This window comes from Lepus europaeus, chromosome 14, assembly GCF_033115175.1.
Source record: "Lepus europaeus isolate LE1 chromosome 14, mLepTim1.pri, whole genome shotgun sequence".
NCBI lineage: Eukaryota > Metazoa > Chordata > Mammalia > Lagomorpha > Leporidae > Lepus > Lepus europaeus.
The window spans coordinates 26832890-26858571 of record NC_084840.1 but is presented as its reverse complement, the minus strand read 5'-3'; the positions used below and the strand labels follow the sequence as shown (position 1 = coordinate 26858571).

The 25682-nt window shown below is 43.0% G+C and overlaps 1 protein-coding gene across 1 annotated transcript in view; it reads left to right on the top strand.

Moving 5' to 3' along the window:
* Positions 1-17317, top strand: part of NSL1 (NSL1 component of MIS12 kinetochore complex) — a 47869-nt gene extending 30552 nt beyond the window's left edge. The window contains exons 5-6 of the mRNA XM_062211323.1: positions 14193-14260; positions 16448-17317. Coding sequence (XP_062067307.1) covers positions 14193-14260; positions 16448-16726 — 347 coding nt within the window. The 3' untranslated portion in view covers positions 16727-17317. The remainder of the gene's footprint in view (positions 1-14192; positions 14261-16447) is intronic.
* The last annotated feature ends 8365 nt before the right edge of the window (positions 17318-25682 follow it).

The following is a 25682-nucleotide window of genomic DNA, read 5'->3' as shown; positions in this document are numbered from 1 at the left end:
TTTTTGACTTTTAGCAGTCTGATTATTCTGTATCTTGATGTGACTCTTTCTGCTTATTCTCTTTGGAATTTGTTGAGCTTCTTGGATGTGTAGAGTCATGTATGAAATTTGAGGGGTTGGGGCTGGCGCTGTGACATAGTGCATAAAGCCGCTGCCTGCTGTGCAGGCATGCCACATGGGTACCGGTTTGAGTCCCGGCTGTTCTTCTTCAAATCCAGCTCTCTGCTATGGCCTGGAAGGGAGGTGGAAGATGGCACAAGTGTTTGGGCCCCTGCACTCACATGAGAGACCCAGAAGAAGCTCTTGGCTGCTTATCAGCACAGCTTAAGCGATTGCGGCCATCTGGGGAGTGAACCGGAAAGTGGAAGACCCCTCCCCCTCTCTCTGCCTCTCCCTCTTTCTCTGTTTAACTCTGACTTTCAAATAAATAAATAAATCTTTTTTAAAAATTGGGAAGTTATCAGCCATTATGTCTTTAAATAGTCTCTTCTTTTGAGATTCCTATTATATACATATTAGTGTGCTTGCTGGTACCTGCAGTCTCTTAGGTTCTTATTTATTTTTGCTTTCATTCTTCTTCTTTTCTAACCCTCAGAATGGATAATTCATTTGACCTATCTTTAAGTCCACAGATTATTTCTTCTGTCTCCTCAAATCTGCTGTTGAATCCCTCTAGTGAATTTTTCATTTCAGTTACTGTGATTTTATGCTCCATCATTTATGTTTGGTTCCTTTTTGCTGTTTTTTAAAAAATTGATATATTATAATTTAATTATTTTTATTAATGAAAAATTTTAATTATATTTTATTTTAACTGATATCATGATTATACATATTTGCAGGGCACAGAGTGATAGTACATGTATACAGTGTATACTGATCAAATCAGTTATTGGCCTGAGACTTGAGACATTTATCATTTATATCTTTTGGAAACATTCAAAATCCTTTCTTCTAGGTATTTGGAAATAATTGTTGTCAATCAACATTATGCTATAGAACACTGGAAATTATTTCTCCTGCTAACTGCACCCCTCTTACCTTTTAGCCATCTTCTCTCCATCACCTATTCCTGTCACCCTTTCTAGGCTCTGATATCCTTTATTCTGCTCTCTATATCTTTGAAATCAACTTCGTAGCTTCCACATTTATGTAGGAACATGTGGTAATTGTCTCTTTGTGCCTGGTTTATTTCAATTAATATAATGCCTTCTAGTTTTGTCCATATTGCTGCACACAACAGAGTATCATTCATTTTTCATGGCTGAATAATACTTCATTGTATTAATATACCACATTTTCTTATCCATTCATCCATCAGTGGATACCTGGGTTGATTCCAAATCTTGCCTATTGTGAGTAGTGTTGCAAAGAACATGGGAGTACAGATATTTCTTTTACATATAGGTATATACCTAGTAGTGGGATTGCTGGATCATATGGAAGTTTTATTTCCAATATTTTGAGGAACCTCCATACTGTTTCCCATAGGACTATATTGTTTTATATTCCCTCCAATAACATATGAGAGTTTGCCTTTCTCCACATCCTTACCATCATTTATTTTTGTCTTTTTTATAATAACCATTCCAACTAGCTGGTGATTAGTGATATTGAGCTTTTTTTTTTTCATATATTTGTAGACCCTTTCCATCTCATCTTTTTTTTTTTAAGATTTGCTTATTTGGAAGTCATAGTTACACACAGAGAGAAGGAGAGGCAGAGAGAGAAAGAGAGAAAAAGAGAGAGAGAAAGAGAGAGAGGTCTTCCATCTACTGGTTTACTCTCTAGTTGGGTGCAATGGCTGGAGTTGTGCTGAGATCTGGAGCCAGGAACCAGGAGCTTCTTCTAGGTCTCCCACATGGGTGCAGGGTCCCAAGGACTTGGGCCATCTTCTACTGCTTTCCCAGGCCATAGCAGAGAGTTGGATAGGAAGTCGAGTACCTGGGACTTGAACCAGGGACCCTTTGGGATTCTGACATTGTAGGTGGTGGCTTTACCTGCTACACCACAGCGATGGCCCCTCCATGTCATCTTTTGAGAAATGCCTATATAGGTCATTTGCCCATTTTTAAATTAGATTATTTGGGAATTTTTTGCTGTTATGTTATTTCAGTTTCCTATATATTCTGTATGTTAATTTCTTATCAGATGAATACTTTGCAAATATTTTCTCCCATTCTGTAGATTATCTTTTAACTATTGATTGTTTATTTGGTTGTGCAGAAACTTTCTGGTTTATAACCTCATTTGTCAACTTTTACTTCTGTTTTTATGCTTTCGGGGTCATATCCAAAACAACCTTTGCCTTGAAAAATGTTCTGAAGCATTTCCTCTATGTGTTCTTCTCTTGGTTTCATTGTTCTGGAGTCTTGTTCAAGTCCTTGATCCATTTTGAATTGATTTTTGTGAATGATGAGAGATATGGGTGTAGTTTCTATCTTCTGCATATGGATATCCAATTTTCCTGGCATAATTTATTAAAGAGACTTTCTCTAAAGTGTTTTCTTACTGTCTGTGTTGAAAATCAATTGGTTGTAAATATGTGGATTTATTTTTGGGTTTTCTATTCTGTCCCATGGATCTTTGTGTTTGCCTTTATGCCAGTACCATGCTATTTTGGTTAGTATAGGTTTGTAGTGTGTGTGTGTGTATATATATATATATATATATATATATATATATATTTTTTTTTTTTTTTTTTTGGACAAGCAGAATGGACAGTGAGAGAGAGACAGAGAGAAAGGTCTTCCTTTTGCCGTTGGTTCACCCTCCAATGGCCACCGCAGCTGGTACGCTGCGGCCGGCGCACCGCGCTGATCCGATGGCAGGAGCCAGGTGCTTCTCCTGGTCTCCCATGGGGTGCAGGGCCCAAGGACTTGGGCCATCCTCCACTGCACTCCCTAGCCACAGCAGAGAGCTGGCCTGGAAGAGGGGCAACCGGGACAGGATCGGTGCCCCGACCGGGACTAGAACCCGGTGTGCCGGCGCCGCAAGGCGGAGGATTAGCCTAGTGAGCCGCGGCGCCGGCCTAATATATTTTGAAATTGGATGTTGTAATGCCTTTAGCTTTTGTCTTATTACTCAGGATTGCTTTGGCTATTTGGGGTCTTTTGTGGTTTTCTACAAGTTTTAGGGGAATTTATTTCTTTGAAGATTGTCATTTTTTTTTTGAAAGATTTATTTTTATTTATTTGAAAGGCAGAATTACAGAGAGAGTGAAAGAGAGGTCTTCCATCAGCTGGTTCACTCCCCAATGGCCACAAAAGCTGGACTGGGTCAGACTGAAGCCAGGAGCTTCTTCCGGGTCTTCCATATGGATTCAGGGTCCCAAGGATGTGGGCCAGCCTCTGTTGCCTTCCCAGGCACATCAGCAGGGAGCTGAATTGACAGTGGAGCAACTGGCACCCATATGGGATGCCAGCACTGCAGGTGGTGACTTAACCCACTTTGCCATAGCATTGTCCCCTGAAGATTGTCACTTTAAAATTTTTTAAAAATTTATTTTCATTTTATTTGGAAGCCAAAGAGACAAAGATCTTCCATCTGTTAGTTCATTTCCCCAAATGCCTGCATCAGCCAAGACCAAACCAGCCTAAAGCCAGGAGCCCTGGCTGTCACATAGGTGACAAGGAACTCAGGTAATAGAAGCATCACTTACTGCCTGCCAGAGAATGCATAAGCAAGATGCTGATATTGAAAGCAAAGCCAGAACTAGGCCCATGCATTCTGAAATGGGATGCAGGCACCCCAAGTGGAGACTTAACTACTGTGTCAAATGCCCACCCCATGTCACTGGTATTTTAATAGAAATTGCCTTAATCTGTAGATCTTTTTGATTAGAATGGACACTTAACAATGTTAATTCTCCCATCCTTGAATGTGGGGTGTCTTTCATTTTTGGTGTCCTCAATTTTTTTCTTCAGCATTTTATAATTTTTTTGTAGAGATCATTCACTTCCTTAATTAAATTTATTCCAAAGGTTTTGTTCATTTGTTTGTATTTTGTTTTGGTTAGCTATTTTGGATAGGATTGCTTTCTTGATTTCTTTGTCACTAATTTCATTATTGGTGTCTAAAAAATATACTGATTTTTGTATGTTGATTTTGTATTCTGCAACCTAACAGAACCTGTTACCTAACAGTGTTTTTTTTTGTGTGTGTGTGTGTGTGGAGTCTTTAGTTTTTTCTATGTAAAAAGAAAGATAATTTTATTTGCATACAACAATAATTTGACCTACTCCTTTCCAATTTGGATGCCTTCTATTTCTCTTGTCTTCTTGCTCTAAGGCTTACAATACTATATCAAATAAGTGAGGTGAAAATGGGCCTCCTTGTCTTGTTCCCGATCTTAGTGGAAGCAATTTCAGCTTTTCTTCATTCAGTATAGTGTTGGCTATGAGATTGTCATACATGCCTTTACTCTGTTGAGGTACATTCCTTCTGAACCTACTGTTCTGAGAGAGTTTTATCGTAGAGGGTTGCTGCATATTACTATTATTATTATTATTATTATTATTATTTTAAAGATTTATTTATTTGAAAGTCAGAGAAGGAGAAGAGGCAGAGAGAGAGAGAGGTCTTCTGTTGCAGTTGATTTCTCAACAATGTTGCAGTGGATTCGTTTTTGAGAGGAGGAGGATGGTGGGGGCAAGAGGCACCGAGTCACCACACAGACCTCAGGAGTTGAGTGAAAGCAGGCTTGAGGCAAGTAGCCCGCAGACTCATTTATTTCAGTTAGTACAACAGCTTATATAGTCAAGACCAGCCAATCCAGTCAAGGGGCAGTCTATGCCCCAACCAATCACAGCCTGTTGCCAGGCAGTTTCCAAAGCCATCCAATCACAGCCTGTTGCTAGTCAGGCTCTTGTTGCCAGGCAGTTTCTGAAACCATCCAATCACAGCCTGCCATCAGTCAGGCTCTGGTGTCATGTGGTTTCCTCTGTTGTCATGTGGTTTCCGAAGCCATCCAATCACAGCCTGTTGCCAGGCAGTTTCTGTTGTCAGCAGCCATCTTGGCATGACCTTTTCACCTCAGTGGCCATCTTGGCATGAACTTTTCACCTCAGTGGCCATTTTGATATGACCTTTTCACCTCATTTCACCACAGTCCTTCATCTGTTGGCTGACTCCCCAATTGGCCGCAACAGATGGAAATGTGCCCATCCAAAGCCAGGCACCAGGAGCTTCCTCTGGGTCTTTCCATGCGGGTGCAGGGGCCCAAGCACTTAGGCCATCTTCTACTGCTTTCTCAGGCCACAGCAGAGAGCTGGATTGGAAGTGGAGCAGTCGGGACTTGAACTGGTGCCCATATGGGATGCTGGTACTGCAGGTGGCAGCTTTATCCATTAAACCACAGTGCTGGCCCCTGCTGCATATTATTGAATACTTTTTCTGTACCTATTAGGTGATCTGTTGTGTTTATCCTTCATTCTGTTGGTATGATGTATTATACTTATTAGTCTATATATATTGAACCATCCTTGCATCCCTAGGGTAAATTTCTAGGGTAATTTTTTTGATGGGCTTGTATTCAATTTGCTAGTATTTTGTTGAGAATTTTTGCAATCTGTGTTCATCAGGGATATGGGTCTTTTGTTTTTTGGTGAGTCCTTATTCATTTTGGTGTCAGTGTAAAGCTGGCCTTGTAGAATGAGTTAGAAAGGGTTCCATCCATCCCTTTTAGTTCTTTGTACTAGCTTAAGGGGAATTGGTGTTTGTTCTTTAAAGGTTTGGAAGAATTCAGGATAGAAGCCCCCTGTTTGGAGACTTTTTATTACTGACTTTTTTTTTTTTTTAAGATTTATTTATTTATTTGAAAGGCAGAGTTACAGAGAAACAGAAAGAGATCTTCCATCTGCTGGTTTACTTCCCAAATGACCAAACCAGTTGGGGTTGGGCCAGGTCAAAGCTAGGAGCCTGTAACTCTAGCCAAGTCTCCCACACAGGTGGCAGGGGCCCATATATTTGGACCATTTTCCACTGTCTTCCTAAGTGCATTATCAGGGATCTGGATCAGAAGTGGAGCTACTGGCTCTCAAACCAGCACTCATATGGGATGCTGTTGTCGCAGCCTGAAGCTTTACAACACCGACCCTCCCCCCTCACCAATTCATTCATTACTTGTTATTGGTCTGTTGGTTTACTATGTTGCATTGGTTCAGTCTTGATAGATTATGTGTATACATACATTTATTCATTTCGTGTAGGTTTTCCAGGTTGTTGGCATATAGTTGTTCCTAATAGTTTCCAGTAATCTTTTGTAGTATCAGTTACAATATCTCCTTTTTCATCTCTGTTTTTATTTGGATCTTCTCTTTCTTTTCTTGGTTAACTGAGTTAAGGATTTGTCAGTTTTGTTTATCTTTTCAAAAAAGCACAGTCTGTTTCATTGATCTTTTTTAATCCACATCATTCATTTATATTGTTATTTCCTTTTAGAGTTTAGAGTCTGGTTTGTTGTTTTTCTAGATCTTTGAGTTACATTATTAGCTTATTTGAAAAAAATTTTATGTAAGAAATTATTGTTGTAAACTTCTGTTGGTACTGCTTTTGCTATATAACATAAATTTTGGTAGGCTATATTTCCATTTTCAGTTGTTTCAGGAAATTTTTTTTTAACTTTTATTTAATGAATATAAATTTCCAGTGTACAGCTTATGGATTACAATGGCTTCCCCCTCCCATAACTTCCCTCCCACCCGCAACCCTCCCCTCTCCCGCTCCCTCTCCCCTTCCATTTGCATCAAGATTCATTTTCAATTCTCTTTATATACAGAAGATCAATTTAGTATAAAGATTTCAACAGTTTGCACCCACATAGAAACACAAAGTGAAACATACTGTTTGAGTACTAGTTATAGCATTAAATCACAATGGACAGCACATTAAGGACAGAGATCCCACATGAGGAGCAAGTGCACAGTGGCTCCTGTTGTTGACCCAACAAATTGACACTCTAGTTTATGGTGCCAGTAACCACCCTAGGCTGTCGTCATGAGTTGCCAAGGCTATGGAAGCCTTCCAAGTTTGCCGACTCTGATCATATTTAGACAAGGTCATAAAAGACAGAGTGAGGATAGTAACCAATGATCCTAAGAGTGGCATTTACCAGGTTTGAACAATTATACAGCATTAAGTGGGGAAGAGGACCATCAGTACACCCAGGTTGGGAGTAGAGCCATTCGTGGTAGAGTAGAGGTTATGATTACAAAGGAATGAGGCCCAAGTGCACTAGACAGAGCCTAGAACAAAGGACCGAGTCATTATTAGAGGAGCTAAGAAAGGTGCTGTCTAAGCTACAAGTAATTTTTCTGATTGAGAGGCAAATAGAACCTGATAGAAGGGGCCTGATAATAATCTGGTGGGCTTTAGGCCTTGTAAATTCAGAGGCCCAGGCTTATCTATCTCTTCACATGGGGTATATCCTAGGATATACCTAAGGGAGGTGTGAACCTCCTAGGGGAAGGCACTCCGTTGACTTTCATTACTTGGCTGGCCTGGAAGGAGAGTTGGCCAGGTAAAGGCAGGGGGCATCTCTAACAAGAAATTTACAGTTCTGCCTGCAATGTTGCTGACCCTACTTGACCATCCCCTCAGCTGCAGTGGTCACTTTGGAAGTTGGGCTGAGTGAAGGGCTTTTCAGCTTAGAGCCAATAAGATCTGTGGCTCTGACCTGGGCATCCTTCAACTCCAGGGCAGGTCCATTTCCAGTGATCCAACTCTTGGCATAGCTGCCAGGGCTCTTCACAAGCTGACTTCTGCTGAAGCCCAGGCTTACCACATTGAAAGCCACTGCAGTGGACTGGCCTGTTGGGTCTCCTTGAGGGCAGATCACTGTACAGATCAGCCATTAATAGGCCTGCCACCCATTGCTTCTGATGCCTAGCTTTGGTTTCCTCCTGGTTTGTGTTAAAGCAGACCAGAGGATGCAAGTCAAGGGAGTGCCCGTGTCCCATCTCTAATCTTCGGTGGCCTGAACTACAAGTCTATAGTCACAGGCATGTTCTGTAGTAGTTTTTCTAAGGTAGACAATGCCCATGAGGAAAATTATATTCTCACTTTAAAACTTTCTTTCCCTTTGATCTGAAAGGGAGGTTTTTTCTACTTACTGTATACTTCGCTGATGGCGAAGTGAATCTAGCTATGAGATTATTATTTAAGTTCTTATTTTGGCTATGCTATTACAGAAAAATGTTAGCCATCTCTTTTATAAGGTCTAAAGATTAAATTGTGCGTCCTACAGATTCCTTCATAATAGAATTAGTTTCCTACCTTGAAGAGAATAGAGAAATGAAAGAACAAGTTGGGCTTAGAATAGAGAAATATGCTATTAATACAAATGTTTGAGAATTAAAAAGTCTAATGATCTTGTGTTACTAGACATGATAGTTATCTTAATGAGAAAGCCCCAGAGGCCTAAAGGGTTAAATACTTGTAAAATCCTACAGGTGCTTTCAAAAATACTGTGAAGTAAGCAAGTGCCTCTTGTTGGTTGATGAGTTTATAATTTTAAACATGGCGACTTAAAGTCTTTTGTCATCCATAGTTATATATGATGTGCTGCTCATAAAACTAAAGAGTTGTTGGTTCTGTGTTTAGCTGTCCTCCTATAGGTTCCTATGGACTTTTTCCAGCCACTTTTATTGTATTCAGTACTTCGGGATGGCTCTGTAAACAGATGAAGCCAATAATGTATTAACAGTACCAACTGAGAGAAAGTATGGTGAACTGAGGTTACTAAAAACAAAAAGCAATTCAAATCAATTGGCAATCTACAAAAAGAGTTAAAGATTTTAAAAGCTATTATTAAAATTGCTATATTGGTCTATTATGCTATGTTATATGTGTGTACATATTGTATGTCCACATGGGGAAATTTTATTAAGAGTTTTATTTTAAATGGCTTATAGATAAGATTGTCCATAAATTTAAGCTGCTAAAATCAATCAAAGATACATTTTAATTTGTGTGACCTGAATCTGTGTATCATATGTTTTAAACGTGTTGGTAGAAAGAAACTAAAAACATTTTATATGGTTGTGCTTAAGTTTACTGGCTAAACAAACTACACCATGTTAGATATTTAAGAGGTGTTTTCAAATACATGATTCTTAAAATTTATAGAAGGCATTGGACCTTCTGGTAAATGTTTTCTTAAGTTGTTATCTAATGGTTGAAACGGTTTGCTAAGTATTCATGTAATATTGCTATTGTCAGCAAGCGATCTAGGACTTGCTCCCATATTTCTCTATTCTAAGCCCAACTTGTTTCAGGAAATTTAAAAAAGTATTTATTCATGGTTATTTATTTGAAAGGCAGAGAAAGAGAGAACAAATGAACTTCCATCCATTGCTTCACTCCCCAAATGGCTGCCGTAGCCAGAACTGGACCAGGCCAAATCCAGGATCCAGTAATTCCAACCAGATCCCCCACGTGGGTGGCTCATCTGCTGCAAGATGTGGAGGTGGCCTCAGTTCCAGGCACTCCCATATGGGATGCAGGCATCTCAAGCAGCAGCTTAACTTCCTGGGCCACAGCACCCTCTCCTCAAGAAATTTTTTTTTTTTTGACATTCAGAGTGGACAGTGAGAGAGAGGCAGACAGACAGAAAGGTCTTCCTTTTCCGTTGGTTTTCCCCCTAATGGCCGCAGCGCAGCCGGCACACCACGCTGATCTGAAACCAGGAGCCAGGTGCCTCTCCTTCTCCCATGCGGGTACAGGGCCCAAGGACTTGGGCTATCTTCTACTGCTTTCCCAGGCCGTAGCAGAGAGCTGGATCAGAAGTGGAGCAGCCAGGACTCAAACCAGCGGCCATATGGGATGCTGGTGCTTCAGGCCTGGGCTTTAACCTGCTGCGCCATAGCGCCAACTGCCGTCTGGGTCATTTTTAAAGACTTGTCTAAAGACTCAGAGTCTTTGTTCTTAATCTAGTCTGCTGCTAGGGTTCTCAACTGTATTTTTTTTATTTCATTTATTAAATTACTTAGGTCCAAGATTTGTTTGGTTCTTTTTTTGTGATCTCTTTGTTGAATTTATCATTCATATTGTGAGTTGTCTTCCAATTTCATTGAATTGCCTGCCTGTTATTCTCTTGTATCTCATTGAGGTTTTATAAAAACCATTATTTTGAATTTGTTTTCAGGCAGCTTGATGATTTGCTTCTCTTTGGGGTTTGTTGCTAGAGAGTTATTATGTTGCTTTGGAGTTATCATTGTACCTTGATCTTTCACACTTCTTGTGTCCTTATGTTGATATTTGTACATATGGTAGATATGTTGCCTCTACCAGTTTTACAGGATGATTTTTGTAGTAAATGCTTTCTCCTGGCGAGGTGTCCTAGAGTATCTGTTGGATAGGCTATATTGGTTTTGATTTCAGGTGGGTGTCTAAATGTAGTATTTGTGTAGCTACTCCAGCTTAACTAACATTAGTGATGCCTGCTCTCAGTGTGGTACAGCTCTCTGAGGTGGGGTGGAGTTGCTAGTAGCTGTAGGTGTGGGATGCCCATGAATTTCTGCAGGTCACACTGAGGCAGGTCTTACTGATCTATGCAGGCAAGGTGTGGCTGGAAGCACAGCAGAGGCATGACACCCACCAGTGTCTGAGGGCTCTGTGGGGATGGGCCCACACCACTGGTCACAGGTGGATGCAGTGCAGTGGGCCCACTAGTAAGTCAGAGCATCTGTCGGTGTCTGAGGGCTGCCCAGTGGGCCAAAGAGGGTGCCTGTCAGTGTCCAAGAACTGGATAGATGACTGAGAGGCCTCCATTGCCTGATCTCAGGGTAGAATGCCTGGCTCCTTCCTGGAATTGTGAATGGGTGTGAAGAACTGCCCAAATGTTTTTCAGGGGCTTCTGTGGGCCCATTTGCTCATGGCAGGCTGCTTAGTTACTTCCTGGAATCATGCATGGGTGGTTGGGGCCATTTGACCTGGGACCTCTTGGGCCAGCTCACTCAAGATGAGCTACTCAGCCATTCCCAGGGCAGAGGTAGGTGAGGAAGGCAGCTGTGCTGCTTCTAGGGCAGTGGGAATGTGGGCAGAACTGACTAGCTGCTTCCCGGGACAGTGAGTGATTAGGCTGCATCTCTGATCCCAGTGACCTTGGTGGATAGGGCTGCTCAGAGTGGGTTGCCCAAAGGCTTCCCCAGTCATGGGAGAGTAGCTAGGACCACCTGGCTGGTATGCAGGGCTGGTGATAGCTTCCTAACTGCTCCACAGGAACTCAGTTGAATGAAGTCTCAAGATGGCATGATATAGCAGGAGCCCGGTACCCAAAAACAATGTTAGAGGGCTTTTCCTGGGACCGTCATGTTCCTGTTGCCATTCTCCTGAGTAGCCTCTTTCTTTCAGTTAGTTGCTTTTGCTATTATTTTTTCTCCCTAAATGGTCTTTTTTGAGATGAGCTTTAAAAAATCAGAAAAGAAAAATAGCAACTGTCAAAAAAATTATTTGCCTAGCTTATTTGCCAATCTAGTGAAGCCAGTGAAGTTGTGGCCCTCCTAACATAGTTATGTGCTTTGTTTGACTGAATTTCTAATAATAATTACTCTTTTAAGAACTAATTTGTAGCTGATTTCATACTGGAATGATTTTTCTTATCTCCAGGTTTTTTTTTTTTTTTTTTTTTTTTTTTTTTTTTTTTTTTTTTTTTTAGTTTTACCAAGGTGTTTATGCTTCAGATCAGTGAATATCTGTTTATGTGTTACGGAGTAGCTGTGAACATTTACAACAAAGATTAGGAGGAAAAAATTTATTAAGAACCAGAAAAGGGGCCAGCGCCGTGGCTCACTAGGCTAATCCTCCGCCTTGCGGCGCCGGCACACCGGGTTCTAGTCCCGGTCGAGGCATCGATCCTGTCCCGGTTGCCCCTCTTCCAGGCTAGCTCTCTGCTGTGGCCAGGGAGTGCAGTGGAGGATGGCCCAAGTGCTTGGGCCCTGCACCCCATGGGAGACCAGGATAAGTACCTGGCTCCTGCCATCGGATCAGCGCAGTGCGCCGGCCGCAGCGCGCCTACCACGGCGGCCTTTGGAGGGTGAACCAATGGCAAAAGGAAGACCTTTCTCTCTCTCTCTCTCTCACTGTCCACTCTGCCTGTCAAAAAAAAAAAAAAAAAAAAAGAACCAGAAAAGGAACCAATGTTAGCCTAGCGCTTAAAATGCCAGTTAGGACACTTGAGTCTTATATGGAAGCACCTGGATTTGATATCCACCTGGGCTTCTGACTCCAGCTTCCCACTAATACAGACCCTAGGAATGAGCTGTAATGATTCAGTCATTGAATTTATGCTACTCATGTGAAAGACCTGCTTTGTGTTTCTGGTCCCAGCCTTGGCCTAGCCCTGGTTGTTGTAGTCATTTGGGGAGTAGACAAAAAAAAGTGGGAAATACTTTCTCCATCTCTGTCTCTGTCTCTCTTTCCTTCTGCCTTTCAAAAAAAAATTTTTTTTTTTTAAACTCAAAAGAGCATCAAGAGAAAAGGGCCTGCACTGTGGTGTGGAGGGCTAATCCTCTACCTGCAGCGCTGGCATCCCATATGGGCATCGGTTCCTTTTCCTGCTGCTCCTCTTCCCATCAATTTCCTGGCCTGGGAAAGCAGTAGAAGATGGCCCAAGTCCTTGGGCCCCTGCACCCATGTAGGAGACCTGGAAGAAGCTCCTGGCTCCTGGCTTTCGATCAACCCAGTTCTGGCTGTTGCTGCCATTTGGGGAGTGAACCAGTGGATGGAAGACTTCTGGCTCTCTCTCTCTGTAACTCTCCCTCTCAAATAAATAAATAAATGATCAAATAATTTTTTTTACAGATTTATTTTATTTATTTGAAAGAGTTACAGAGGCCGGCGCCGTGGCTCAATAGGCTAATCCTCCGCCTTGCGGCGCCGGCACACTGGGTTCTAGTCCCGGTCGGGGCACCGGATTGTCTCGGTTGCCCCTCTTCCAGGCCAGCTCTCTGCTGTGGCCAGGGAGTGCAGTGGAGGATGGCCCAAGTGCTTGGGCCCTGCGCCCGCATGGGAGGCCAGGAGAAGCACCTGGCTCCTGGCTTCGGATCAGCGCCATGCGCTGGCCGCAGCGTGCTGGCCGTGGCGGCCATTGGAGGGTGAACCAACGGCAAAAGGAAGACCTTTCTCTCTGTCTCTCTTTCTCTCACTGTCCATTCTGCCTGTCAAAAAAAAAAAAAAAAAAAAAAAAAAAAAAAAAAAAAGAGTTACAGAGAGAAATAGAGACAGAGAGAGATGTCTTCCATCTGCTGGTTCACTCCCTAGATGGCCACAACGGCCGGAGCTGCGCCAGTCTGAAGCCAGGAGCCAGGAGCAGGCTTTAACCTGCTGTGCCACAGTGCTGGCCCCTCAAATTTAAAAAAAAAAAAAAATGAAGAGAAATTCGTATTACTGACAATGTGTTATTCTATATAGGTGTGGCCTCAATACTATGTGATTGTATATTCTAAATGCAAGTGTATTTTGGTTTAAAAAAAAAAATCCAGAGTAGGGGCTGGCACTGTAGTGTAGCAGGTAAAACCACTGCCTGCAGTGCCGGCATCCCATTTGGCTGCCAGTTCTAGTCCCGGCTGCTCCTCTTCTGATCCAGCTCTCTGCTATGGCCTGGAATAGCAGTAGAAGATGGCCCAAGTCCTTGGAACCCTGACCCACGTGGGAGACCCGGAGGAAGCTCCTGGCTCCTAAGTTCGGATTGGCGCAGTTTCAACTGTTCCGACCATCTGGGGAGTGAATGGGCAGATGGAAAACCTCTCTCTCTGCCTCTGCCTCTGCCTCTCTCTCTCTGTAACTCTGCCTTTCAAATAAATAAATCTTTTTAAAAAAAGTTCCAAAGTAATAGTATTACCTTATATTTATTTAAAAATATGATCATAGTGCTCAATGATATTAAACATAATGGTAGATAATATATAGAATGAAGATTGGGTTTTGTTTTAGGGGCACACAATATTGCAAATACTCAGAATCTTGTCTGTTATACTTAGAACTTTTACTCTATTATTTTAATGTCTGTATAGTCTTTTAATTTGAGTAAATTTAATAGTACACTTGTTTTTACAGATTACAAAGTAATCTAAGAATGGTGATGCCAAGGTGAATGATCCTAAACAGATTTTTGTCCAGATAGCATCTGCATGCCTTTTGTCATTTTCTATTAGATGAAAAATCTAAAATACTGTTTGGTTATTTCTTTGCAGCTTCTCGTATGGGAAATTTGAAACACAGAAGAGAAATCATAGCTCAGGATATCAGTGAAGCAATGAAGGTAAAAATTACATGCTAAAAATTTATAAAATTAGCAGAATGTCTGAGTAGGTATTTGCTTTAACCTCCATATATGTTTTAGTCTGCTGTAACAAAAATTTGTGGTAGTCTTTTCGATAAATCTATAATCAATTTATTATGCAACAGTAATTTTTAAATGTTTATCAAGCACTATTACTACTATGTATTTGCCAGATAGTATACCTGGCTTATTTAAAAATTAGTTATATTTTTAGATAATGAGTGTTAGCAGTCCATTAAACAGTTTTGGGTAATAATACCAGCTAAGATTTATTGAGTGTTTTTTATAAGTCAGTCTCATTTAATCTTTACACTGACCCTATGAGATTGTTACCATATTTCTTCATTTTAGAGATGAGGAAGATAAGGCACCAAAAGGCTATGTAGATTTTCCAAATAAGTAACCGAGCCAACATTTAAACCCCAGACGTCTGGCTCTACAATCTCTCTCTCTCTCTCTCTCTCTCTCTTTTTTTTTTTAAAGATTTAGTTATTTATTTGAAAGTCAGAGTTACACAGAAAGAGAAGGAGAGACAGACAGAGAGAGAGAGAGAGAAAGAGAGGGAGATCGTCCATCTGTTGGTTCACTCCCAAATTGGCCACAATGGCCAGAACTGTGTCTATCCAAAGCCAGGAGCCAGGAGCTTCCTCTGGGTCTCCCACTTGGGTACAGGGGCCATCTTCTACTGCTTTCCCAGGCCAAAGCAGAAAGCTGAATCGGAAGAGGAGCAGCCGGGACTAGAACTGGGGGACATATGGGATGTCGGTGCTTCAGGCCAGGGCGTTAACCTGCTGTGCCACAGCACCGGCCCCCAGTGTTAATATTTTATTTTATTTTATTTTATTTTATTTTATTTTATTTATTTATTTATTTTGACAGGCAGAGTGGATAGTGAGAGAGAGAGAGAGAAAGGTCTTCCTTTTTGCCGTTGGTTCACCCTCCAATGGCCGCTGCGGCCGTCGCATCTCGCTGATCCGAAGCCAGGAGCCAGGTGCTTCTCCTGGTCTCCCATGCAGGTGCAGGGCCCAAGGACTTGGGCCATCCTCCACTGCCTTCCTGGGCCATAGCAGAGAGCTGGCCTGGAAGAGGGGCAACCAGGATAGAATCCGGCGCCCCAACCGAGACTAGAACCCGGTGTGCCAGCGCCGCAAGGCGGAGGATTAGCCTGTTAAGCCATGGCACCGGCCCAGTGTTAATTTTTTAAAACTTTTTTTGTTGTTTGGATTGATTCCATGATTTTCTGGCGATCATCCATCTCTCATAGCATGTTCTTTATTTAATTTTGGCAGACTGTGGTGGGCCAGTCTAAAATTCAGCCTGCCACTATTTTTTTGTAAATAAAGCTTTATTGGAACAGAGCTGTGTTTGTTCTTTTACTTACATCTTCCGTGTTATAACTAACTTCTTTTGTGTTATAACAGCAGAATTGAGTTCTTAAGACAGATGGAAGCACTCAGAGCCTAAAGTGTTTACTGTCTAGTCTTTACTAGACAAAGTGCACTGATCCTGGTCTTGGTGATTAAGATGTCTAAAATACTCATTATTCTGAAATAAATTAAATCCTTAATTCGGGCCCAGCGCCGTGGCTCACTTGGCTAATCCTCCACCTGCAGCGCTGGCAGTCCCTATGGACGACGCCAGGCTCTAGTCCTGGTTGCTCCTCTTCCAGTCCAATCTCTGCTGTGGCCCGGGAGGGCGGTGGAGGATGCCCCAAGTGCTTGGGCCCTGCACCTGCATGGGAGACCAGGAGGAAGCACCTGGCTCCTGGCTTTGGATCGGCGCAGCACCGGCCGTAGCTGCCACTTGAGGGGTGAACCAATGGAAGGAAGACCTTTCTCTCTGTCTCTTTCACTGTCTGTAACTCTACTTGTCAAATAAATCTTTAAAAAAAATAAATCCTTAATTCAAAATTTTATTACTTCTCCCTTTTCCAGAGTTTTACTACCAGGCATTGAAGTAATAGAATATATCTTTCTAATCTTAGCTTTTAGTTAAAATCCCTCAGCTTAACTTGTATTTTGACAAATTTGAATATTCACGACCCCCACAAAACACAGGTCTCAGAAAAAGCATTGACCCAAAGAATTAAAATCTAGAGTGCTGTGTCCATCTCTGTATGTTTGTACTTCAACCTGAGATTAACTTTACATATTCCTTTTTTTTAAGTCCTTGCCTGCATTAATTGAACAAGGAGATGGATTTTCCCAAGTTTTAAAGATGCAACCTATTATCCAGCTCCAGAGGGTCCACCAAGAAGTCTTTTCTGGTTGTTGTAGGAAATCAGATGCTAAACCTGAGAGCTTTATAACAAAAATAGAAACCACACCACCAGAGACTGCGTCCAGGAAAACCTCTGATGTGGTACTAAAGAGAAAGCGAACTGAAGACTGCCCCCAGAGAAAATGGTATCCGCTGCGACCAAAGAAAATTAATCTTGATACATAAGCTCTTTTTGTTTCTTTTAGGATTTGGAAATAGGCACTGTCAACATTTAGATTACAGTCTAGAGTTTGGACAGGACTTCACTTAAAACAGCAAATAACTCTTTTCCTAGTGATTCTCTGGAATATGATGTCATGTTGTTTTCATTTCTCACCATTGCATCTGTAGTAGGTGAAAAGCATATAAATATTTTTTTAATCTTAGCACTGAGCCCATCAGTGGGCCTTAGAATGCAAAGTTTTATTGTCCTTGAATGACATTAACTCTTGACTTGCCTGGCTGCTTTTATGGAATTTCCCAAGCAGCACATTCTGTTGTGTTTCCCTGATAGACATTAAAAAAAAAAAAAATGCTATGTAATGTTCCTTATTTATGTGCTGAGAAGTAATCATTTCTACACAGTGGCAGATACCTTTTTTTAACATGCAGTTTGATTTATCAAATTAATGTGCCGATGACAAAGCTGGCTTTGGCTGTTACTCTCATTTCAGCTAATTTTGATCTGTAGGATTAATTTTAGAAGTTTTTGTTTTGCTTTTATAAGAAAATGAAGACTATTATCTGTGTAAGAATCACTCAGAAATAAAAATTGGTATTCAGTCTATGTTTTCTGCTCACACTTTTATTTTCTGTAGACCTTTTAATATAATTTGATTTGGAACTAATAGTTTCTTTTCAGGATTTCTCATCTATTTCTTTATAGATCAATCCACTTCAAAATATGTATCAGATTAATACATTGGCAAATTGTCACTATAGAACAAATGCAGTTATACTGAACTATTTTACATTTAATGATGTTTATATATTTATATAAGATTTATAATCATTGATAGAAATCTGAGCCAGCGCCGTGGCTCAATTGGCTAATCCTCCGCCTTGTGGCGCCGGCACCCCAGGTTCTAGCCCCAGTCCGGGAGCCAGATTCTGTCCTGGTTGCCCCTCTTCCAGGCCAGCTCTCTGCTGTGGCCAGGGAATACAGTGGAGGATGGCCCAAATGCTTGGGCCCTGCACCCACATGGGAGACCAGAAGCACCTGGCTTCTGCCTTCGGATCAGCATGATGCGCCAGCCATTGGAGGGTGAACCAACTGCACAAGGAAGACCTTTCTCTGTTTCTCTTTCACTGTCCTCTCTGCCTGTCCAAAAAAAAAAAAAAAAATCTGAGAAAACTATACTTGCCCATACTTCTAACATTTCCCTATTGCTTGTTGTACCTCATATTATGTCTTTTACCCCTGCAGTGTAGGCTGGGCCATCTGATTTACCAGTTCCCCCTTTTGATGACTATAATAACCTTCAGAGGAATTTACTAATCATGAAGTGAAAGATTTGTAACTTCTCTTGCTCATTATGTCTTAGCAGTTATAAATGTTCGGATTTGTCAGAACATCTCTCTCAGCGAAGAAAACTTAGAAAGCCACTTTATTGCATTTTTTGCATTCTGTGTTTTAATGATACAATTTGAGATGTGTATATTTGGAAACAGCAATGTGGTTTTTGTAATTAAAAATATACAAAGTGGCCGGCGCCGCGGCTCACTAGGCTACTCCTCCGCCTTGCAGCGCCGGCACACCGGGTTCTAGTCCCAGACGGGGCGCCGGATTCTATCCCAGTTGCCCCTCTTCCAGGCCAGCTCTCTGCTGTGGCCCAGGAGTGCAGTGGAGGATGGCCCAAGTGCTTGGGCCCTGCACCCCATGGGAGACCAGGAGAAGCACCTGGCTCCTGCCATCGGATCAGTGCGGTGCGCTGGCTGTGGCAGCCATTGGAGGGTGAACCAACTAACCAACTGCAAAAAGGAAGACCTTTCTCTCTGTCTCTCTCTCTCACTGTCCACTCTGCCTGTCAAAAAAAAAAAAAAAAAAGAATACATAGGACCTCACAAGAGATTTTTTTTTTTTTAAGATTTATTTTATGTATTTATTTGAAACAGTAACAGAGAGGCAGAGATCTTCCATTTACTGGTTCATTTCCCAGATGTCCACAATGGCCAGCGCTGGGCAGTCCAAACCAGGAGCCAGGAGTCTCCTACATGGGTGGCAGGGGCCCAAATACTGGGACCATCCTCTGCTGCTTTCCAGGTGCATTAGCAGGGAGCTGGATCAGAAGCAGAGCAGCTAGGACACAAACCAGTACTCATATATGAGATGCCGGTGTGGCAGCTGGTGGCTAAACCTGCTGTACTGCAACACAACACCAGCCCCAAGAGAGATTTTCAGGAGGGGAAAATGTAACCCACAACCCATGTGTTTACCTGGGAAATTGTACGAAGAAGATACCTTATGTTATTATTTACATGTTTAAAGAAACAAATCAAAACTTTAAAATCAGACAGTTACTACAGTAAAAGTCCTACAAGAACTATAATCACAGTTACAAATTAGTTCCACAATGAATAATACTTATTTAGAAATAATAATAAAAACACTAGCTGGGGTGTGGGATGGGAGAGAGAACAGCATTGTGGCCCAGCAGGTTAAGCAACAGTTGCAATGCCAGTGTCCCATGTTGGAGTGTGAGTCTGAGTTCTGGCTGCTCCACTTACAATCCAACTCCCTACTAATGCGTCTGATGGCCCAAGTACTTGGGTTTTCCTACCTATATGGGTGACCCAGATGGAGTCCCCAGGCTCCTAGCTTCTGCCTGGACCAGCCCAAGCCATTGCAGCCATGTGGAGAGTGAACCAGAGGGTGGAAGATCTCTGTCTCTCCTTCTCTCTTTGTCTCTCTGCCTTTCAAATGTTCAAAAGAAAAATTTTAAAACCCTGAATCTGAATTGAATACAAAGTTGGCGCAGTTATACTGGAAGGCTCAGAGGATGTGTATTAGCAGCCAACACAGCCTGGACACAGAGCAGTCAAACACTGGCCAAAGCCCTGGAGTAGGGTTCTGGAGGCACCTGTGGCTGCTGGTCTTAGAGAGGTCCAGGGTGACCTGGGAAGGGGGTGGGGCAGCCAGGGTGGCAGGGATGGAGGTGCTGGGGAAGCTTCTGTATCTCAGTACTTACTAAAATGGTTATAACAGTGACTACCTGAATCTGGGCCCTGGAATGGAATGTTGGGGAGTAAAATCTTCATGCATCGCAAGTGAAACGGATAATCTCTAAAATAGCTCAATCAGGAGATCACACAATATAGATATTCAGTAAGTACCAGAAAAAAGCTGTAACAAGGGAAAGAACTCCGTGGATGAAAAGATTTATTTACTTATTTGAAAGGCAGAGTTACAGAGGAGAGACAGATATCATCCATCTGCTGGTTTACTCCCCAAATGGCTACAATGGCCAGGGCTGAGCTAGGCTGAAGCCAGGAGCTTCTTCCAGGTCTCCCATGTGGGTGCAGGGGCCCAAGCGCTTGGGCCATCCTCTGCTGCTTACTCAGGGGCATTAGCAGGAGGCTGGATTGAAGTGGAGCAGCTGGGCCTCGAACCGTTGCCCGTATGGGATTCTGGCATCACAGGCAGCTGCTTTACCCGCTACGCCACAACACTGGTGCCCAATATTTTTTTTTTTATTTTTATTTTTTTATTTTTTGACAGGCAGAGTGGACAGTGAGAGAGAGAGAGACAGAGAGAAAGGTCTTCCTTTTGCCGTTGGTTCACCCTCCAATGGCCGCCGCGGTTGGCGCGCTGCAGCCGGCGCACCACGCTGATCCCAAGGCAGGAGCCAGGTGCTTCTCCTGGTCTCCCATGGGGTGCAGGGCCCAAGGACTTGGGCCATCCTCCACTGCACTCCCTGGCCACAGCAGAGAGTTGGCCTGGAAGAGGGGCATCCAGGACAGGACCGGTGCCCCGACCGGGACTAGAACCCGGTGTGCCGGCGCCGCACGGCGGAGGATTAGCCTAGTGAGCCGCCCAATATTTTATTTTCTAAATTATGTGCATACAAGACTTGTGTAAAAATAGGTCATTTAAAAATTATTTTCATACTTGTGCATGGACAAGTGAATATGCATTGTCTTCCACTCTCCATGTTACTGAGAGTGAAGAGGCAGCTTCACCATTTGCATCATCTCAGAGTATTTCAGATAACATCTGTGTTCTGACGGTTTACTTTTGGTGTTTTCCTTCTTTCCCCTGACCATTGGTTTTAGTAATACATTGTTATGAAGCCTCTGTGTTTAAAAATTTAGGAAAACTAATAACTTTGTGGAGAACCATTGCAGAGTTCTTGGGAATTCTCTATGAAGGGATTTGGGGAAATTCTATTAAACTGAAGCATCAGGGCTGAAGAATCCTCCCGGAATTCATTGCTCCATCTCTCTCTTTCTTGTACCCCCGGGCCCTCCACTGATGATAGCTGAATGAATGAATAACTTGACGTTGCAGATTTCTAACTTATCCATTCCCCTGGATCACAATCCCAAGCATTAAGTAACCTGTGGCATTCACATTTGCTATGGTTTGAGCTCACAGATGGGCTCATTATTGCGGGGGGTGGAGTGGGGGGGGAGGGGAGGTTAAAGGACTGAGGACAGATCCCTGGGAAACTCACCTGAGTCAGGATGCCGGAGTCTCTGCTGCCAGAGCTGAAGAGTGGGCCCAGAGCACAGGTGCGTGGGCTGCCTTTGTCCGGTCACAGCTCCCTTATTCCTTGTGAGCCGTTTAACAGGAACAGCCATTTAAGCTGAGCCTGTCTACCAGAAGAGTGGTTAGGAAAAAGAGAAGAGGGGACGCTTTGACCTTAGTGTCTTGTTTCATTTCCTTCCCTGATTTAAAAAAAAAAAAAGTGGGGAAAAGATTCCAGTAGGTGTGCGTGCAAATTCTCTCTGATTCGCCACATTCTGTGTGTGCCTTGTCTGCCCTCTTCTGAGCCTGTGAGGGTGTAGAAAGTAGGGGGTGACCCTGGCAGGTGAACACAGTCTGGCCAACTAGTGGGGTGCCTCTAGGTCCTGCCCGAAAGATCGTGGGTCTTTCAGCCACATCCCAAACAACATTTTTAAGGTGATCTTTCATAATTATGCCTTCTTTTAGTCCACAGCAACTCAGTGAGTCCAAATAGTGTGCTAAGAAAGACTGGTGTGAACCAAGACCCAGACCCCACTCACAAGTGTGGTCAGTCCCAGTGGCAACAGGGGATTCCTAAGGGGCAAAGAGGGAGTGAGGGAGGGGATCAGGAGCCAGAGTAAACCAAGCTTCTGCTCCTTGAGGGGACCAGGTGGCAACACTTGGGTTTGGAAATTTCTGTGGAATTCACTGTTTGTAAGAAATGATTTTGTCTGTTTTCGGAAACTGGTGGAACACTTAAATTCCTGAGATTTACTGGCAGATTTTAATATTTACTACTACTTATTTTTGTTGTTGTAAGCCAACCCAAGAATTCTTTTAAAAAAAACATTTCCGTTTTGACAAGTGATTGCTTCCTTAGAAATCCTCCTTACTAAAATTACTCCTCATTTCTTTTGTCATTCATAGTCAAAGAGAACAAAAGTTCAAAGGCATCAATAAACACTGCCTGGGTGATGGATGCTGTGACCTCCTCACCCCTAGCATTCCCAGCATCCTCTGAAACACTGGATTTAACTTGCAGGGGGCTCTGGTCTGGGGAGACCCCTGAGCTGTCACCCAAGCCAGAGCGAGAGGAAGCAGAAGAGAGTCCTTCGGGGTGTGGCCAACGAAGGGGACCAGGCTTGAGTTTATCCCTGATGTTGTCTCAAGGGTTTTGCCCGCCAGAGGCTTCATTGCATGGGGCATATAAGGTTCACATGAGCCCATGGCTCCCCCCACTCATTAATGCATCAGATCAGAGCCCCCGAATTCTCAGAAACCATTTTCCCCCTAACAGAACTTCCTTTCTCTTTCATATCTCCTTCTGAGTCTGATTTGGAAGAAGTCATGTAAACAAACCAACAATGTCAGATTTGTTTTAGCTACATGAGGTTACAGCTCTTGCTACTCTTGGTAGTTCCAGATAAATGATTACCTAAAGATGAGGAAATGATTAAGTAAGACTGTAATTGTAACAGGGCATCAAACTGGGTGACTGGCCATTAATAATAGTGTGTATTATAGAACTGTTAAAGGAACAAATTTTTAAAAAACGTGCATTTAAAGAATCTATTTTATGCCCTGAATCATACAAAAATACTTTTAAAATAAATGTTTAGTTATAATCTTATCAACTTACTTGCTGAAATCAGTTGCAATAAAATATGAGAGTATTTTACAAAGTTTATAGGAAATGGATCTAGAAGCTAAGTTTATTTTGGTGCAAAAATTTTTAAGTCCATGTATACTTCTTTCATAATAAGTACTTTCCATGAACTTTTTGAAGACCCCATGGATGCATGGATTTCAGATTTTTTTGCACCAAAATAAACAAACAGCTGTTGTTCCATTTTTCCATGAGGATGAGCTCTAGAGCCAGTCTGAGAAAGAAGGGGGATGTGGAAACGTTGTCGCTTCTGCCCCTGGGGTCCTGAGGGAATAGGAAGAGGAGGAAGCTCAGATGCAGAGCCTGCCCACCCCCTTTGGGCAGTGGTCTTTGAGCCTTCTAGACACAGCCGGGAAGCACACTGTCAGGGCACCCCCATCCACCTTGATAGGACAGCAAAATCGCGCAGTGCTGGCGTTCATCAGAGGAAAGGACACCGTTCAGCACTTTGGGACCTGCCACTGTAGCTCTGGCTGAGCAGAAGGCTTTTGGAAATCTCCGTACATCACGTGCAAGATGGTGGAAGGAGCCAGCTGAGGTGACTAGCAGTCTCTTAGGGGACAATAGGGAGAGTGACAGAATTGCCCTGCATCTGAGGGCCTGTGAGTCTAGACATGGACAGGAAGCCACTGGGGTCATGCTGTGCCACTGAGCACTAAAGTGAGCCACGTGGTCAAGGACACAGATCTCATCACCAGATATGCCAGAGAAGCGGGATTGGGCCATTGTAGTGGAAACTAAAGGGCAAGAGAGGGTGTGAGGATCTTCCCAGATAACGCCAGCATTCCTTCTTTCCCCAAACCCAAAGGCCATTATGGTGAGAAACAAGTAAATCAGAAAAATATACTGAGTCACCCCAAAGAGCGAAAATCACCCCCTAAAAATGTTGAAGTTATTGGATTGAACTGGATTTTCTGAATGGGAATAATGCTGGTGTTTTGGTTTTCTCTGAATACCCTGCATAATAATATTTTATGGGGAATAACTTTTTTTTTTTTTTTTTGACAGGCAGAGTGGACAGTGAGAGAGAGACAGAGAGAAAGGTCTTCCTTTGCCGTTGGTTCACCCTCCAATGGCCGCCGCGGTTGGCGCACTGCGGCCAGCACACCGCACTGATCCGATGGCAGGAGCCAGGTGCTTCTCCTGGTCTCCCATGGGGTGCAGGGCCCAAACACTTGGGCCATCCTCCACTGCACTCCCTGGCCACAGCAGAGAGCTGGCCTGGAAGAGGGGCAACCGGGACAGGATCGGTGCCCCGACCGGGACTAGAACCCGGTGTGCCGGCGCCGCAAGGCGGAGGATTAGCCTAGTGAGCCGCGGCGCCGGCTGGGGAATAACGTTTGAGAGGCCACAGTTTCATCTGATAACATCTAATAAAACTGGTGTTTGTTCCTGTTCTGTTCTTTTAGATATACCCATGCCATTCAGCTTTAACCTCTGTGGCATCGTGATAGCCGTATTTTCTGCTTAGATCCTCTTGCTCCACTTGTCATCATCGTTTTTCCATAATGTTCCTGGCTAGTTTTGCTTATTTATTTCCCCACATGAACTTTAACATCTGCTTGCCTGGAATACCAAAAAAAAATATTTTTTCAGTTGGTAATTTTTGGAATTGACTTAATTTTATGGTTTATTTTAGGGAAGAGAGACATGTTCATCCTTGTCTAAGAACTTGATGTGGTCTAGTTTGTTGTTTTCTAAGACGTGTTGTTACCGTGACTTTGCTTGTTCTTAAATTTCTAAGCATTAGGTCTATCAAAGTGTTTCGAAGCTGCCTTGGAGGGCCATACATTCATCTCCAGTGTTCAGGATTCGCGAAGGTTTTTGTTATTATCATTTACTCCATAACAAAGCTGGGCTCAGCTGTTGGTTCTTCTGCTGGTCTCGCTGGTGGTCACTCATGTTAGGTTGCATGCAGTTAGGTCTGTGGGAGGCTGGGTTCTGCTGGAAGCCTGGGTGGCTGAGCTTCTCTGCCTTTCCTTGTAGTCTGACAGCTTCTCCCTGTGCAAGAAGTCTTTTCACATGATTTCTCCAGTGGAGTAGCTGGACTTCATACATAGTAGCTCAGGAATCTGAAAACAGCCAAAGAAACATCCAGGCCTTCTTGGGGGTGAGCCTGGAATTGGTACCCGACCACTTCTACCTAATTCTATCAATGTAAGAAGATCACATGCCAGTTCAGAGTCCAGAAGGAGTATGTGTACTCAAAGGGGGTGGTTCATTGTGAGCTACCAAATTAATTGTCCATCACTTTCAATGGGACCATGACCCCAGCATTTAACACAGTGCGTGGCTCAGGGTCCGCTCTCGGTAAGCTTTTGTTGAATGAACACTGCTGGAGCATCTGGCTAACGCTGCACATACAGTCAGCACCAGTGGAGATGTAGAAGTTCAGGTTCTGAAGACGAAGTCTGAGCCACTGCTTGCAGAGCCACATCCATAGCAGCAGCCTTCGATTGCTGTTCTACGTTCAGTCCTGTGCACATGAGGTTACGTACCCTCCCTCTTAGAAGACATCACCTATAACTGTGTTCTTCTAGAGAGTCTGTTCAAAACAGATTAAACTAATAAATAAGTTGCAGGATTTACATTGTTTGCAAACAAAGGAGAAGCTCTTTGAAGAGAGTGGTGGGTGTGGAGGGATGCCAGATTGTGTTGGCTGCTTAGTCAGGGAAGACTTCCTAGAGACAGGGGTTGCAGATGGGAGAAGATAAAGGTTGATTGGGAGTATTCTGGGAAAGTGGTATGAGCTTTTAAAAACAGACACCAGAGCAGGATGACTAAAGGAGTAGAGGAGGGTGGTGAATGAC